General features: G+C 47.0%; 1 protein-coding gene across 1 annotated transcript; it reads right to left on the minus strand.

Annotated features, from left to right (window-relative positions):
- Window positions 1-63: 63 nt before the first annotated feature.
- On the minus strand, window positions 64-16,346 carry pold1 (polymerase (DNA directed), delta 1, catalytic subunit). The gene is made up of 27 exons (XM_062484489.1): window positions 16,239-16,346; window positions 14,830-15,020; window positions 14,605-14,718; window positions 13,682-13,822; window positions 13,124-13,249; window positions 12,821-12,989; window positions 12,540-12,654; window positions 11,193-11,322; window positions 10,255-10,421; window positions 9,718-9,822; window positions 9,487-9,627; window positions 9,019-9,129; window positions 8,384-8,575; window positions 8,206-8,294; window positions 7,997-8,113; window positions 7,565-7,678; window positions 6,958-7,105; window positions 6,787-6,882; window positions 6,544-6,681; window positions 5,948-6,123; window positions 3,910-4,062; window positions 3,557-3,659; window positions 3,318-3,450; window positions 2,197-2,310; window positions 2,024-2,076; window positions 1,643-1,740; window positions 64-1,263 (listed from the first exon to the last, which is right to left on the minus strand). Exons 2-27 carry the CDS (start codon window positions 15,014-15,016, stop codon window positions 1,176-1,178), a joined length of 3,318 nt encoding a protein of 1,105 aa, XP_062340473.1. The 5' UTR covers window positions 15,017-15,020; window positions 16,239-16,346; the 3' UTR covers window positions 64-1,175.
- Window positions 16,347-16,393: the final 47 nt, after the last annotated feature.

The following is a 16,393-nucleotide window of genomic DNA, read 5'->3' on the forward strand; positions in this document are numbered from 1 at the left end:
ACTATAACACAGACCAAGCCTGTCCCCTCACTGCCCTATACTATAACACAGACCAAGCCTGTCCCCTCACTCTGCACTTCCTGTAATCCCATCAGAGATCCAAGCCCTTGTCTGACAGGAAGGGTGTACATACGCCCCATCAGATTCCTGTTCTGAAAGCTTATTGGTCACATTACTTACCAATGTTAATCATTGGCTGTCTGTCCATGTCATTACTTGTTCCATTTGGTTTTCGACAGTTGTACAATGAACACAGGTTGTAGTGTATTGTTTTCTTTCATAAGGCAACAGTATTACATTACTAGGAATATTCATATATTAAGGTGTGTACCAAGAAAATACATGGTACAACTTAGACTAACACAGTATAGCATTTAAAGAACACAATGGTTTCATTAACATGTATGCATTGTTAGTTTACTTGCAAATACCAGGTAATCAGGTTTTGGCAACAATCTCTACTTAACCTCATTATGTTCTTGAAACATTTTCATACAAGCGTGTCACCATTTATGTTCCATCCCTAACTATTGTCAGTTGTTACTGTGAATCTTTATACAGGACATTTGATCCACATGCCTCCAGTCTTTAATGGCCAGTCAGTTGTAAGGCTGTGAGCATCTCCATGTTTGTCATGGTATCCTCAACCTGCCTTGGGGATTTGGAAACATTTTAGTAAAGATCACTGTGAGACCAGCACTTCAGATTAAATCTGTTCATTTCTTTGCTGTATCCTACAACAGGCTGAGAGAGCATGCAGCAGGTGTACCTGCTGGGGTTAGGACAGGACTAGCATGCAGCAGGTGTACCTGCTGGGGTTAGGACAGGACTAGCATGCAGCACGTTTACAGCCTGAACTAGTCCTGTACAGATGGCTGAACTTTGTAACTGTCACAAGGTGCATTCATCCAGTTCCACCTCCTGGGTGGCAGTCATTGGAGGCACAGGGTTCTATATTTAGGGACTCTAGTATATGAAGGAGAGTCGACGTCCTTTAAAAAAAGATCAGACGCTGATTTACTTCATTCTTATTTCAAGTTCTGTACAAAAAGTTACCATTTATTATTCATTTATGTTTCCAAAACACTAATGTGAGACGTGTTCATACATGTGCAGAACTGCCTCATGGAGACAGTCTAGCAGGGCGAGTGTGGAGCACCGTCGTCCTTCATGTTTCACCAACCAAACCGAGAAACCAGCTTCTCCTGGTCATCAAGGTCTTTCTGCACCTTCTTCCTCATGTAGAAGATGGGACAGTCTCGACTGCAGGGGGAGGAGCAAGTGTTAGTGGCTCCATATACATGTGTTTAGTGACAGTGGTTGTTAATGTGTGTGTGTATAGGTGTGTGTGTTCCACTGTGTTCACATGGAGCATGCCTGTATAGGTGTGTGTGTGTGTTCCACTGTGTTCACATGGAGCATGCCTATAACAGTGTGTGTGTGTGTTCACATGGAGCATGCCTGTATAGGTGTGTGTGTGTGTGGGGGTTATGGTTAGCGCCAGGACGACATCTCATACGAAGCACATCAGCGTGCTGTGAGGAGATGAACAGTAAACAGTGTGTGTGTGTGTGTACCTGACCTGGTGCAGAGCAGGTCATCATGGCAGTGTGTGTGTGTGTGTGTGTGTGTGTGTGTGTACCTGGTGCAGAGCACATCCTCATGGAGGGACCCTTGGCAGCGCTGGCACTGAGTCCACAGACGAGAGAAGCGCTCCTCCAGGGTGCTCAGGTGACAAATCTGGTGTCATGGAAACGTGTTAGTCCACAACACACATCACTGTCTACACGTGTTAGTCCACATCACTGTGCATCCTAACCTAATATTTCTTTGCCAGGTCCTAGATGTACCGTTTTCATGTCTTAACTATTATTCTACACTGCACAATAAATAAATAAAAAATTATAAAGAAAAAACCTTGAATGATGTGTCCAAACTTTTGACTGGTACTGTATAAGAGAAGTATGAAGCATCAAAGAAACAATATTAGATAGATATCTAGTATATACTTTATGTGAATTACCTCTTTCTGGTACAACTCTGACTCCTTCCTCTTACAGAAGTCACACACGGCCACTGGAGGAAGCAATTAGACAAACCTGACAACTTCAGGAACATAGACATGCCAATGGAGGTTAAGATCCAATATGTTTGGAAGCTTCAACAGTTGCTGCCCAGAGAAGCATCAGAGCCTACCGTCCGTCTTGAGCACGGCTCTGCAGCCAATACAGGTGCTCCGCTTCTGAGCGAACGCCATGAGCCCACCCACCCTAGAGGTCAGCACAGTCTTGCAGCGGGTGTGGTCTCCCTCTGGAAACATCAGGTGAGAAGAACACAGTGTCTCAGGATCAAGGCAACATGACTCACCTGTACCATGAGCAAAGGCCAAACCCAGCATCAGCCGTTTCACGTTTTGGGGGCCAAAAAACGTTGTGATTACACAAGTGATTTTGGAACACAATTGTGCAAAAATGATCACAATTCGGCTATGAGGTCTAAATATATATATATATTTTTTAAGAACACCAATAATGAAAACATGTTGCAGACTGACAGAATCTTACAGCAGTATTCCATTTCTATCAAATTAGGGCCAATATGAAATGAAGACTCCAGATGAGATGTGAAGTGGTCTGACCATTGATCAGTTTACAACAATTAAAGATAATGATTACTTTATTACTTCTATACTGTTTGAAAAGTTCTGAATACAATAAACAATGTTTGATCTATACTTTGCAATATTAAGCTCATGAGCACATAACCCTTGGTTATGTCCAGGACAGAAATATGCCTAACTATTAATTATGTTTCTTGTATGATTGATAAATTGTCATTATACTGTTTTATTATGCCTGTATAGCCATAAGTTGGGTCTTTGTAAGAAGCGACTAGGAAATACCTGTAACACTACGGTTGATCAGAGGTCATATTATTAAAGTGTATTACCAAAGTGTATAATGCCATGCAACTTTGAATGAGGAAAATAGAAGGAACGTCAAGGCCATTTCTAGGAGCCCTATCCAAAGACCTAAACAAAAGCTATCTGGCATTCTGTGTCCTTTTTCAGTGCCTGCGAAGGCAATGTTAATCATATTGTATCCTCCCATATTGTGATACCATATACTCTCTTGATTTCCTGTATTCATTGTTCAGTCTTCTGTGATACTCAACTTGAGTGTACCAGACACCTGCATCACACATTTGTGTAATAAATACATTGAACTTGTCTTGAACTCATCTTTATTCCTTTCATTGATTTGGAACTTTCAGAGCTATGATGTAATTGCGTGTTCAGACGTGATGTGAGTACTCACTGAGCAGGACGCTCTCAGCCTTGCTCTCTCCCAGGATCGGCTCAAAGATGCGGAGCAGCGGCTTGGACAGCTGCTGCTCCAGATAGTACTGGGAGTCGATAGGAATGTTGTTCTCCAGCACATAGATGGGGTCCTGCCAACACACACACACACACACATGGCTGAGAGAAGGCAACACACACACACACGGCTGAGTGTGTGTGTGGGGCAGGTAGGACCTCATGACAGCTTCTCCTCACCTCAGACTTCATGTAGGCCGCCACTCCTTTGGCAGCTTTGATGATGACGTAGGGAACTCTGTCTCCTAGGTTGGGGGCGCTGCCAGCGTCTCTCTTCCTCATTCTGCACAAGCACAAAGAGTTGAGAAGGCTACTTAGCAAAACTATACAGAAACAACATAATATGTTGTATATATTTTACACTAGCAAGACATGTGCTGGGCTCAACAAGGCAGTAAAGACTATGTATGTCTCACCCCCTCTCCCTACCATACTCATCTATCCTCTTCACATCCTCAGTCTTTCCCACCCTCCCTCCATACCTCCTCTGCTCTCCCTGATGTTGTCCCTCTCCTCCCCTCTCCTGCCCCTACCTCTCAGCCAGCTCCACATGAGCCTGCTTGGCAGTGTATTCCTGGGCCGTTCGTGTCAGCTCCTTGGTGATGACCAGCTGGCTGATGTCGATGCGGTTACACAGCAGGTCTGAGATGATCTCTTTGGCGTGGGCAACAGCACCCTGGGGGTCCCTGGGTAGACAAAGCAGGGAGAGACTCAAACAACAGGTACTGACTGAAAACCCCCGTCCACCCTCCATCACCAGGCCTCGTCCACCCTTCATCACCAGGCCTCGTCCACCCTCCATCACCAGACCTCGTCCACCCTTCATCACCAGGCCTCGTCCACCCTCCATCACCAGACCTCGTCCACCCTTCATCACCAGGCCTCGTCCACCCTCCATCACCAGGCCTCGTCCACCCTTCATCACCAGGCCTCGTCCACCCTTCATCACCAGACCTCGTCCACCCTTCATCACCAGACCTCGTCCACCCTCCATCACCAGGCCTCGTCCACCCTTCATCACCAGACCTCGTCCACCCTTCATCACCAGACCTCGTCCACCCTTCATCACCAGGCCTCGTCCACCCTTCATCACCAGACCTCGTCCACCCTCCATCACCAGGCCTCGTCCACCCTCCATCACCAGGCCTCGTCCACCCTCCATCACCAGGCCTCGTCCACCCTTCATCACCAGGCCTCGTCCACCCTTCATCACCAGACCTCGTCCACCCTTCATCACCAGGCCTCGTCCACCCTTCATCACCAGGCCTCGTCCACCCTTCATCACCAGGCCTCGTCCACCCTTCATCACCAGGCCTCGTCCACCCTTCATCACCAGACCTCGTCCACCCTTCATCACCAGGCCTCGTCCACCCTTCATCACCAGGCCTCGTCCACCCTCCATCACCAGACCTCGTCCACCCTTCATCACCAGACCTCGTCCACCCTTCATCACCAGACCTCGTCCACCCTTCATCACCAGACCTCGTCCACCCTTCATCACCAGGCCTCGTCCACCCTCCATCACCAGACCTCGTCCACCCTTCATCACCAGGCCTCGTCCACCCTTCATCACCAGGCCTCGTCCACCCTTCATCACCAGACCTCGTCCACCCTTCATCACCAGGCCTCGTCCACCCTTCATCACCAGGCCTCGTCCACCCTTCATCACCAGGCCTCGTCCACCCTTCATCACCAGGCCTCGTCCACCCTCCATCACCAGACCTCGTCCACCCTTCATCACCAGGCCTCGTCCACCCTTCATCACCAGGCCTCGTCCACCCTTCATCACCAGGCCTCGTCCACCCTTCATCACCAGGCCTCGTCCACCCTTCATCACCAGGCCTCGTCCACCCTTCATCACCAGGCCTCGTCCACCCTTCATCACCAGACCTCGTCCACCCTTCATCACCAGACCTCGTCCACCCTTCATCACCAGGCCTCGTCCACCCTTCATCACCAGACCTCGTCCACCCTTCATCACCAGACCTCGTCCATCTAGCAGGGCGGAGACGGAGAGCAGCAGGCCACCAGGACTGATCTGTATCCTGCCGTCTCAGCCCTCCTGCTGTTAGCTTAACAGACAGCACCTGTCTGAGGATGCACCTGTCTATGAGGATGTACCCGTCTATGAGGATGCACCCGTCTATGAGGATGCACCCGTCTATGAGGATGCACCCGTCTATGAGGATGTACCCGTCTATGAGGATGTACCCGTCTATGAGGATGCACCCGTCTATGAGGATGCACCCGTCTATGAGGATGCACCCGTCTATGAGGATGTACCCGTCTATGAGGACGTACCTGTCTATGAGGATGCACCCGTCTATGAGGATGTACCCGTCTATGAGGATGTACCCGTCTATGAGGATGTACCCGTCTATGAGGACGTACCTGTCTATGAGGATGTACCCGTCTATGAGGATGCACCCGTCTATGAGGATGTACCCGTCTATGAGGATGTACCCGTCTATGAGGATGTACCCGTCTATGAGGATGTACCCGTCTATGAGGATGTACCCGTCTATGAGGATGTACCTGTCTATGAGGATGTACCCGTCTATGAGGACGTACCTGTCTATGAGGATGTTCTGCAGGCATGTGTTGATGAGGTTTGCCACTAGAGGACAGTTGTCTCGACGCACTGTCTCAATGCCCTTGCAGTCCATCTTGTCGTGCGTGTCAGAGCTGGAGGAGAAGTAGAGGCCAGCGTAGCGTTTCTTGTTGATCAGCAGATATGGGTAGTAAACCTGAGGAGTTTGGAAGGATGGGTTCAACAAGTCCTTCTACTGAAGGAAGCAATTCATAGGAAACACAGCAGGTTAAGAGTACCAGCGTTTCCATGTAGGAATGAGTGTAAAGTCTAGAGGCCAAGACCGATTCTCTTTCACACATCCCAGCATGATACCTTGATCTCCTCGTTTCATCATCCTTGTGTAAACAGCTCCAATAGCAGGAATAGGGTGAACAATGATCACTTTTCTCAAATCTACAGAGATGGCCTCTCAGACTGTCTACAGGTAGTTAATAAAGAGCTGGCCTCTCAGACTGTCTACAGGTAGTTAATAAAGAGATGGCCTCTCAGACCGTCACGTCTGGCCATGCCAGCATCCATCCACAGAGAGCACTTGAAAGCTTTAAGGATCAAATGAGGAGCTGAAGTAGGGAACCTTTTCAAACTCCAGCTTGATGGGAGGAGTGAAGTGGGAGGAGACCCAGTGTGCTGCCTCCCTGCCCAGCTCCATGGCGTCTCGCACGGTCGGCACCCCCAACTTCACCATCACAGAGTCTGTGTCCCCGTAGATCACCTCACACAAGCACAAACAACAACTATTTAAAACACATACAGAGAGACATTTTACAATAGAGACGCATTGTTAGATGGTCTAACAATGGGACGCAACACCCCTCACCTTGGCATCAGCCTGGTAACCATTGGAGATGGTGTACTTAGACTCCACCAGCTGTTTGGTTTTCTCAATCATCTGCCTGCCAAAACCGGTGACACTCTAAAGGAGAAAGACATTTAGTCAGATGTCCAAGCTGGCGGCGGGTGCGTGGATGTGTAGCTGGGCTGGGCTTACCTGAGAGATCTCCAGGCAGGGCAGCTTGCCCACCTGAGCCCCAGTGAAGCCGTACACAGAGTTGGCGCTGATCTTGAGAGCCAGCTGGCGTCCGTCCAACACCTGCTGCTTAAAAGGATCTGTCTCTTTCTTCAGCTCAGCCTTGGCTCTGCGCAAAAACATGGGGACAAATTAAGGTACAGGACATTTTAAAGATTATTTAAATGTACAGTACTGTGCAAAGGTCTTGGGATTACAATACTTTTTACATGAGTATTGTCTTTTTTTCCATTTGTGCAGCAGTATAAAAATGCAATGCTGTGAACATTTTTGTTTAGTGTTTTCATTTCATTATTTCTTAAAGCATTTTTTTTACTTCCAAAATGTTTTATTTGTGCCTAAGACGTATGTTATCTTTTTTGGAAAAGTTTTTGTCCACTGGTCCTGAGTTCACCAGACTGATCTCTGGCCAAACTGGGAGCTTTTTATCCCAAATCTCACCTCAAGCAACTAACCCTAATGACCTTAACATAACCAACAGCAACATCCCTAATGACCTTAACATAACCAACAGCAACATCCCTAACATGACCAGCCCAACCAGCAGGGGACTGTTCGCTGTCCCAACCTCTTCCTGGCAGATAGCAGGTTCTCCAGAATTTCAGGCAGAAGTCCCTTCCTCACAGAGCTCTTGACGAACAGGTCACCTGTGGGAGTCTTTATGAAGTCCTCTGCTGAAAGACTGAGAAAGGAAACACCATCACCTTATGGAACGAAAAAGATAACTTTTTGGTTTTTAGAGATTTTGTTATTGACTTGATTAAATATGATTGTGTCAAGCAACCACTTGATTACATATGATTTGATTTGGTTGCTTGACACTTTCTACATTCCCATAACAATAAACTTAAATGCTGTGCTTGGGGTCAGGACCTTTCTAGAAGGTCACTGTGATAAGAAGAAGTTCCTGTGACAGGTTGCTCAAATATGAAAAGTATTCTAAACATGTTGCTCTCCATGGAGAGCGTTCCTTCACCTAGTGAGACCACAAGCATCTCACCCCAGTTTCTCTGCAGTGCCCTTCTGAAGCAAGGTTGTGTAGCACAGGTTATGGGCCATCATGATTGACGGGTACAAGGATGAGAAGTCCAGAGTAGCAATGGGAACACTGTAGTACCTTAGAAAACCAAAGGACGTCATACAGTTAGAAGGAGATGCAAACAGAGAGATGAACTTGACTCCATCATTCAAACAGGCACGAGTACAAACCCTTTCTCTGGCTCGATGACAGTGGCTCCAGTGTAGTCCTCCCCTCCCTCCGTCTTCACCACAGGCATGACCAGCCCCTGTCTCATGGCCTAATGCACACAAACACAAGTGTTACAAACAACTCAAGACTCTAAAAGGTCTGTACATTCTACATGTAGGTCCATGTAAGTGTGTTCACCTGCCGCAGGAGCTGAGACACCACTTTGATCTGCTGGCCCCTGGAGAGCAGGTAGGTGAGGGGCACACCTGTGACCCGGGCCATCTCCATGTAGTTGATGACACACATGAGCTTCTGCAGCAGCCGCAGGGGCAGGTAGGCATCCTTCAGACAGTATACCGCCAGGCGCCTCCGTGTCTGCTCATTACCATTCTGAACACAACAACCAGATAACATGGTTATCACACACCAGGGTTATCATATGGTTATCACACACCAGGGTTATCACATGGTTATCACACACCAGGGTTATCATATGGTTATCACACACCAGGGTTATCACATGGTTATCACACACCAGGGTTATCACATGGTTATCACACACCAGGGTTATCACATGGTTATCACACACCAGGGTTATCACATGGTTATCACACACCAGGGTTATCATATGGTTATCACACACCAGGGTTATCATATGATTATCACACAAGTTTGTTGCCTTTGTACAATCCATGCAGTTTGTGCCTTTCCCCTTCCTCCCTGTTGTGGAATCCTCTGACCTGCAGGTCAGTGATGATAGAATCCTCTGACCTGCAGGTCAGTGATGATAGAATCCTCTCACCTGCAGGTCAGTGATGATAGAATCCTCTCACCTGCAGGTCAGTGATGATAGAATGCTGCACATCCTCCTTCTGCTCCTGCAGGAAGTGGAAGCTGACAGAGTTCAGTGTGTACGAGCGCAGCTTGTAGTCTCTCAGTAGCACCTGGGTTAGACAGGGAGAGAGACTTCATTTAATATAGCTCTAGGGATGGGCGTAAACATCATTTTGTTAAACATTAAATATTTAAATGGAGATTATTTGACTATATATTAGCAATCATATGTTTGGATGGAAGTGCTGATCAAACCCTATGGAAACATTACATTGTTCATGACATTGTTTGGACTGAGCTGGCCAGAAATGACAAAGCATCAATATAACATAATTGAATAATTATTGGGAAAAAATCAAATGTAAACAGTGAAATGTTTTATATGTCTATCCGTAATAGCTTCATGAAACATGACTATGCAGTGAATGGGCAACATGACTGGATGTGCAGGGTCAGTGTGTGCTCACCTGCAGCAGGTCAAACTGCACCCTTCCCTCCATGTTCATGGTCTTGTTCTCCCTGCGGCCCATCTGTTTGCTCTGGAAGCTCGACTCCTTCAGGACCGACTTGATGCCTCGAACTCGGCCCAAGTATGGAAACAAATGGACCTGTGGACACAAATATTGCAGTCGGAAAGGAAAATATGACACCCAGAGTTAAAGGTTTCAGTATCCAGAATGAGGTAGAACTCTCCACACCTTCAGAGCTGCTGCTCTGTTGAGCAGGTAGGGAAAGTCAAAGTTCTGGATGTTGTAGCCAGTGATGATGTCTGGGTCGACTGTCCTCACAAACTCTGCCCAGCTCTGAAAATCAGCATCCACAACATGTGTTCAACTGCTACATTTAGTCCCAAGATCTGAAACAGCCAGACCAAGGTCTGAAAGTGCAAACGAGTGTGAATGTGTGTGTTGGTTCCTGAAGTAACTGCTTCTCCTGTGTGTGTGTGTGTGTGTGTGTGTGTGTGTGTGTGTTGGTACCTGAAGTAACTGCTTCTCCTGTGTGTGTGTGTGTGTGTGTGTGTTGGTACCTGAAGTAACTGATTCTCCTGTGTGTGTGTGTGTGTGTGGGTGTGTGTGTGTTGGTACCTGAAGTAACTGCTTCTCCTGTGTGTGTGTGTGTTGGTACCTAAAGTAACTGCTTCTCCTGTGTGTGTGTGTGTGTGTGTGTGTTGGTACCTAAAGTAACTGCTTCTCCTGTGTGTGTGTGTGTGTGTGTGTGTGTGTGTGTGTTGGTACCTGCAGTAACTGCTTCTCCTGTGTGAAACACAGGATCTGGGAGCCTACGATGCTGGCGCAGGCCTGCAGGGTGAACACTGTGCGGATGAAGGGCTCCAGCTCTCCCTGCCGCTGCACCATGGAGGCGATCTGGATGACAGGGTCCTTGTCTGCCTCGGGGAAGATGCCTGGGACCATACAACACAACTAAGTCAATACACACACATGGACATACAGTCAAACTATAGAGCTGTACACTCAACACACCAGCATGTCACAGAAAGACTGTTCGTACGACAAACTAAATGTGTGTAACATGGAAACTAACCCTAACTAAACTGACTGGTAAGTGGGTACCGACCCTAACCCTAACCCTGAAAACATCATGCCTGAAAACATCATGCCTGACAACATCATGCCTGAAAACATCATGCCTGACAACATCATGCCTGACAACATCATGCCTGACAACATCATGCCTGACAACATCATGCCTGAAAACATCATGCCTGAAAACATCATGCCTGAAAACATCATGCCTGAAAACATCATGCCTGAAAACATCATGCCTGAAAACATCATGCCTGAAAACATCATGCCTGAAAACATCATGCCTGAAAACATCATGCCTGACAACATCATGCCTGACAACATCATGCCTGAAAACATCATGCCTGAAAACATCATGCCTGACAACATCATGCCTGAAAACATCATGCCTGAAAACATCATGCCTGAAAACATCATGCCTGAAAACATCATGCCAGAAAACATCATGCCTGACAACATCATGCCTGAAAACATCATGCCTGAAAACATCATGCCTGAAAACATCATGCCTGACAACATCATGCCTGAAAACATCATGCCTGACAATGTCTAAAATGAAAATAGTTTTTACAAATGCACAGCTGATCTCCTGTCTCCATGAAGTCAGAAGAAACAAACAGAGTCTGTACCTTTCCTTCCAGCACACTCAATGTCAAAACTGAGAACCCTGAGTGGAGCAATGCTCTGCCAGTCCCCCTCGGCAGGGTGGGCGACCAGGTCTGACCAGCCCACATCCACCTCGTACTGACTCAGAGACACCTTGGACACACAGCAGGGACACACACACAGAATGAAAACAGAATGAGATCAAGTCTGGTATTCAGTTTTTTTCTTTTTTCTCAAAACCCAGTTGTGCTTGGAGATACAGGTGGGTGTCTCTCCCTCCTTCCTGTCTCACCTTGCCTGGGTAGGCAGAGTCTGTCTCTCCCTCCTTCCTGTCTCACCTTGCCTGGGTAGGCAGAGTCTGTCTCTCCCTCCTTCCTGTCTCACCTTGCCTGGGTAGGCAGAGTCTGTCTCTCCCTCCTTCCTGTCTCACCTTGCCTGGGTAGGCAGAGTCTGTCTCCCCCTCCTTCCTGTCTCACCTTGCCTGGGTAGGCAGAGTCTGTCTCTCCCCCTCCTTCCTGTCTCACCTTGCCAGGGTAGGCAGAGTCTGTCTCTCCCTCCTTCCTGTCTCACCTTGCCTGGGTAGGCAGAGTCTGTCTCTCCCCCTCCTTCCTGTCTCACCTTGCCTGGGTAGGCAGAGTCTGTCTCTCCCCCTCCTTCCTGTCTCACCTTGCCTGGGTAGGCAGAGTCTGTCTCTCCCTCCTTCCTGTCTCACCTTGCCTGGGTAGGCAGAGTCTGTCTCTCCCCCTCCTTCCTGTCTCACCTTGCCTGGGTAGGCAGAGTCTGTCTCTCCCCCTCCTTCCTGTCTCACCTTGCCTGGGTAGGCAGAGTCTGTCTCCCCCTCCTTCCTGTCTCACCTTGCCTGGGTAGGCAGAGTCTGTCTCTCCCTCCTTCCTGTCTCACCTTGCCTGGGTAGGCAGAGTCTGTCTCTCCCCCTCCTTCCTGTCTCACCTTGCCTGGGTAGGCAGAGTCTGTCTCTCCCCCTCCTTCCTGTCTCACCTTGCCTGGGTAGGCAGAGTCTGTCTCTCCCTCCTTCCTGTCTCACCTTGCCTGGGTAGGCAGAGTCTGTCTCCCCCTCCTTCCTGTCTCACCTTGCCTGGGTAGGCAGAGTCTGTCTCTCCCTCCTTCCTGTCTCACCTTGCCTGGGTAGGCAGAGTCTGTCTCTCCCCCTCCTTCCTGTCTCACCTTGCCTGGGTAGGCAGAGTCTGTCTCTCCCCCTCCTTCCTGTCTCACCTTGCCTGGGTAGGCAGAGTCTGTCTCCCCCTCCTTCCTGTCTCACCTTGCCAGGGTAGGCAGAGTCTGTCTCTCCCTCCTTCCTGTCTCACCTTGCCTGGGTAGGCAGAGTCTGTCTCTCCCCCTCCTTCCTGTCTCACCTTGCCTGGGTAGGCAGAGTCTGTCTCCCCCTCCCTCCTCTCTTCTCTCAGGCGGTATTTTCCAGCAGGGAGCTCGATCCAGCAGCAGCCTACTACATCACAGTCCACCATAAACCTGGTGGAATGAAAGTTACAGTCAGTGGTTATGAGAGGGGCAGGAAGGGTTTCAGAAGCATTCAAGCCTTAATGATCCTGTAAGTTCATGTAGACTGTTACGGTTTTGTCCATCCCAAATCCACCTTTTCACATATACTACACACATTAAATCTCACCACACACACCTGATCTCAAAGTCAATGTTGGCCTCGTAGGAAGGGTAGCTCTGGGTGGAAAAAGGGCCAAACTTAAACCCCTGCTCCAGGAGTCTCTTTGCTGGGGCAATCAGGCGGGGCATCGCCATGGTGATGCGCAGGAAGTCCCCAGGCTTGTTTCCATGGTAACTATACATGCCTGGAAGAGTAGGATGGTGGAAACTTCATCAGGAAGACTGATCATCATTATGATCAGACATATCAATGGCTGCTTCAAAAATAATACACACATGCAGCAAACACAAAGATTTACAGAAACTTCCTTCAACTCACTTTCTTTGCTTGTGATGTCCACTGCCAGCACTGTGACAGATATGTTGTCCTTGTTGGAGCGCATGTCTTTCAGCACAGCTGAGTTGAGTTCCCTTTTGAATTCACCTAAGTGTATGTTGGTAAACCCTAACAAAGGAGTGATACATGGACAAATGGATTGATCATTTGTCAGAGTGAATATTGAAGGCTTTGCATTGCAGACCTATAAACAGAATGAATGAAGCAATGTTGTTTGGCTTGTGAGTCAGTCACAACCGATCAAAAACAAGACCAGCATCAGTTTCACAGAATCACAGTGGCCGTTTAATAGAACCAACATACTATTAGTGATTTATACTCATATGCAACAGCTGAATTTGTTCATACTAGAGATGCGATTTGTTTGATTTTAGAAATGGCAGCAGTTTTGTATCTCTCTCCGTTTGATCCACTGAAGCTCCAAGACAGTTTTTTGGCAAGTCGGAGATTCGTAAGTTCTGACTGTGAAGACATGTCTGAGTTTTTTGCTGTTGTGACATTGGCCATAAAACCAGAGGTACAGGGAGCCATGTTTCTCACCAGGGGGTGCAGGTGTGTAGAAGTAGGGGGCAAAGCCATGGATATGACAGCAAACACTGTGTCCCTGGTCCGTCACTCCAAACATGCGTATGATGGGGACAGTGCTGTGCGCCTGGCCCGGCATGCCAGCCACGGCAGGGCCTGAGGCAGAGAACACAACAACCACTAACACAACTGCCCAGTACAGTCAAGTCTCTCAGCAATTACTCAAATTCAAGCCATTTTCAGTAAATTGTTTACCATCATTTCAAACTTAAATGAATCATCCTCCGATCATTCACCCCACATATCTTTTAAGGTGTGCACCAAAATGATGATGCTGTTTTATAGAACTTTTATTGAGTCAGTGCTGACATTTTGTGTGGTGGTATGGTTTGGGAATCTGAATCTGGCTAATAAGAACAGGCTTGATCGGCTTGTCAGAGTGGCCAGTAAAGTTATTGGGGTAAACCAAGTCCAGCTCTCTGAGCTTTATGTTCGGCAGGTTGCAAGGAAGACCCACTCCATATCGGCTTGTACTGACCATCCCCTGAAGGCGGAGTTTGAGCTCTTGCCTTCAGGAAGAAGGTATAGAGCTCCCACCCACAGAACAAAACAATTTGGGGACTTTTGTTTGTTTTGCCATTGGGAGGCTAAATGTGCATAAATGAATGGCATGAAGTATTTATGGACGGAACTTATTCTGGGTTTTCAATATTAAGTGATCCTTGTGCTGTATTGTGTGTTGTCTTGTGTGGTGTCAGGTATGCTGTTTTAAGTAGTATTTTATGATGGATTGAATGTGTTTTAATACCTGTCTACAAACAAATCGTGGGATCAATAAAATTGACTTGACACACTGTTCATTCATTACTTCAATAATTCAATAGTAATATATAGTTGATAAGAGTTTTGTAAGTTTCCTAAATGAATATGATCCATACCTAGGTAGTAGTCTAGGTCAATCTGCTGGAAGATTAGTTTTTCAAAGTTGGGGTCCAAACTAGCGGCATTAGGTCGGCGCCAGCGAGGGTTGAGGTCCGCAGAGAACAGATCACCTATAAAAAGTCGAAGATATGAAAGACAATATTTTGGTAAATACCTTTAAATTCAAACCAAAGACTAAAGAGGCCAAAGTCGCACTAGGCGTTGCCGTTTAGTTGCCTCACCTACGGGGATGACATCGTGGCCTGCCTGCCCCTCCCTCTCCTCTGCTTCCATCTCGGCTTCTTCGAAATGAGCCAGTTCTTCCTCAAACCCCGACGGGCCATCGTCCCAATCCCCGGTCTGTTTACCCCGCTTAGCTTGGGACGCTCCGCCCATCAAGGTGCCACCATTCCGTCTTTTACCTTCCATGTGTCTGCAGACAAACCAGAAATGCATTTCAGGGGGAAATGGGATGGAAGCATTTTGGTGTAATACATGGGGAACAGCGGGAAACTGTTAATGTCAAACAAAAGATTTTGGAGCGTCTGTTATTTCCTTTCTGCCATCTTGCCGTCTATTGACTAGAAAATAATGGGACCTATGCCGGCTATTACGTACCTCCGATTCAAGCCTAAATTTCACATGAGATAATACCCCCTCACTCATGATTATGAAAGTGGGTTAGACTTCTTGATCACCTTAAAGACAACATTGTAGTTATTTAGCTACATATTAGGCAATGTTGCTTATAGCTAGTTATCGACGATTCTTAAACAATGATTTCTATTTTCGTTAGCTAGCTAGTTAAGTAGTTTCCTGTGCAAGTTAGAAAATATGTCCACATGTAGCCGACTATAAAATGACTGCTTTGCGTTCAATTTGAATCCGTGCGAACAATCGTGTCAGCTATATAGTTCATCTATGCTAGCAATGTTAGCTAACTTTAACCAAAATACCTATTAACAATCGTTCAGGTTAGCTAGTGCTAGCTACGTTAACACAAGCTATGTTGAGTATCCAGCTCGTAGCTAGCTATAGTCACCTTAACCAAAACAATCAAGCAAACGCAAGCTGGCTTAATGTTACGACTTGGCTAAATAAACTTGTCAGAACTGGCTAGATGGATTGGCAGATTATTTAGCAATCACTTTTCTGTGAGTTAAATTACTATACAAATTATGTAGCTACCGTCGTTTACTTTTAGAACTTCAAGTTATTCCCCAGCTTGAAAATAACTCCCGCCACTCGCTTCTAATTTCGTGAAATTTCGCCGCGGCAAGCACGGGTGACTTCCGTTTTCCCGGTCAAATGACGTTTCCCTTTGAAGGCGCTGATTGGTTTAACAAAACGGTGGATTAGGTGGCCATATTTGTTGTGGCGACTGTGTTTCCTAAGGCTTCTGTCGGAAAAATGCTTAAGTAGTGTAGAATAAGTTTAATTTATGAATACCAACCATTATTATTGCATTATTATGTTTTTTGCTTACTATTTGTCTATATCAATGTTTTGTTAATGTTTTTTCACACTATTCCCTTCTGACCCTATAGGGTCAACATAAAAACACATTAATACCCTACAGTATACACAGGCATACATAACTTGTTTGCCCTTTCCTCTCTTCTTCTTCCAAAAAATATGTAGAGCAGCTCACGTTGCTCACGAGTCCTTCTTGTATGATTGGCAAGAAAATTCACTAACCACACACATTTATTTTAAATAGTGAGCCAATCGTAGCTCTTTGCTGTGGAAAACGCCCTGTTGTTCTCCCGTTCTGCCCAAGAGGCGGGCTCATAAAGACGCCTTCAT

This window comes from Osmerus eperlanus, chromosome 2, assembly GCF_963692335.1.
Source record: "Osmerus eperlanus chromosome 2, fOsmEpe2.1, whole genome shotgun sequence".
Classification (NCBI taxonomy): Eukaryota; Metazoa; Chordata; class Actinopteri; order Osmeriformes; family Osmeridae; genus Osmerus; species Osmerus eperlanus.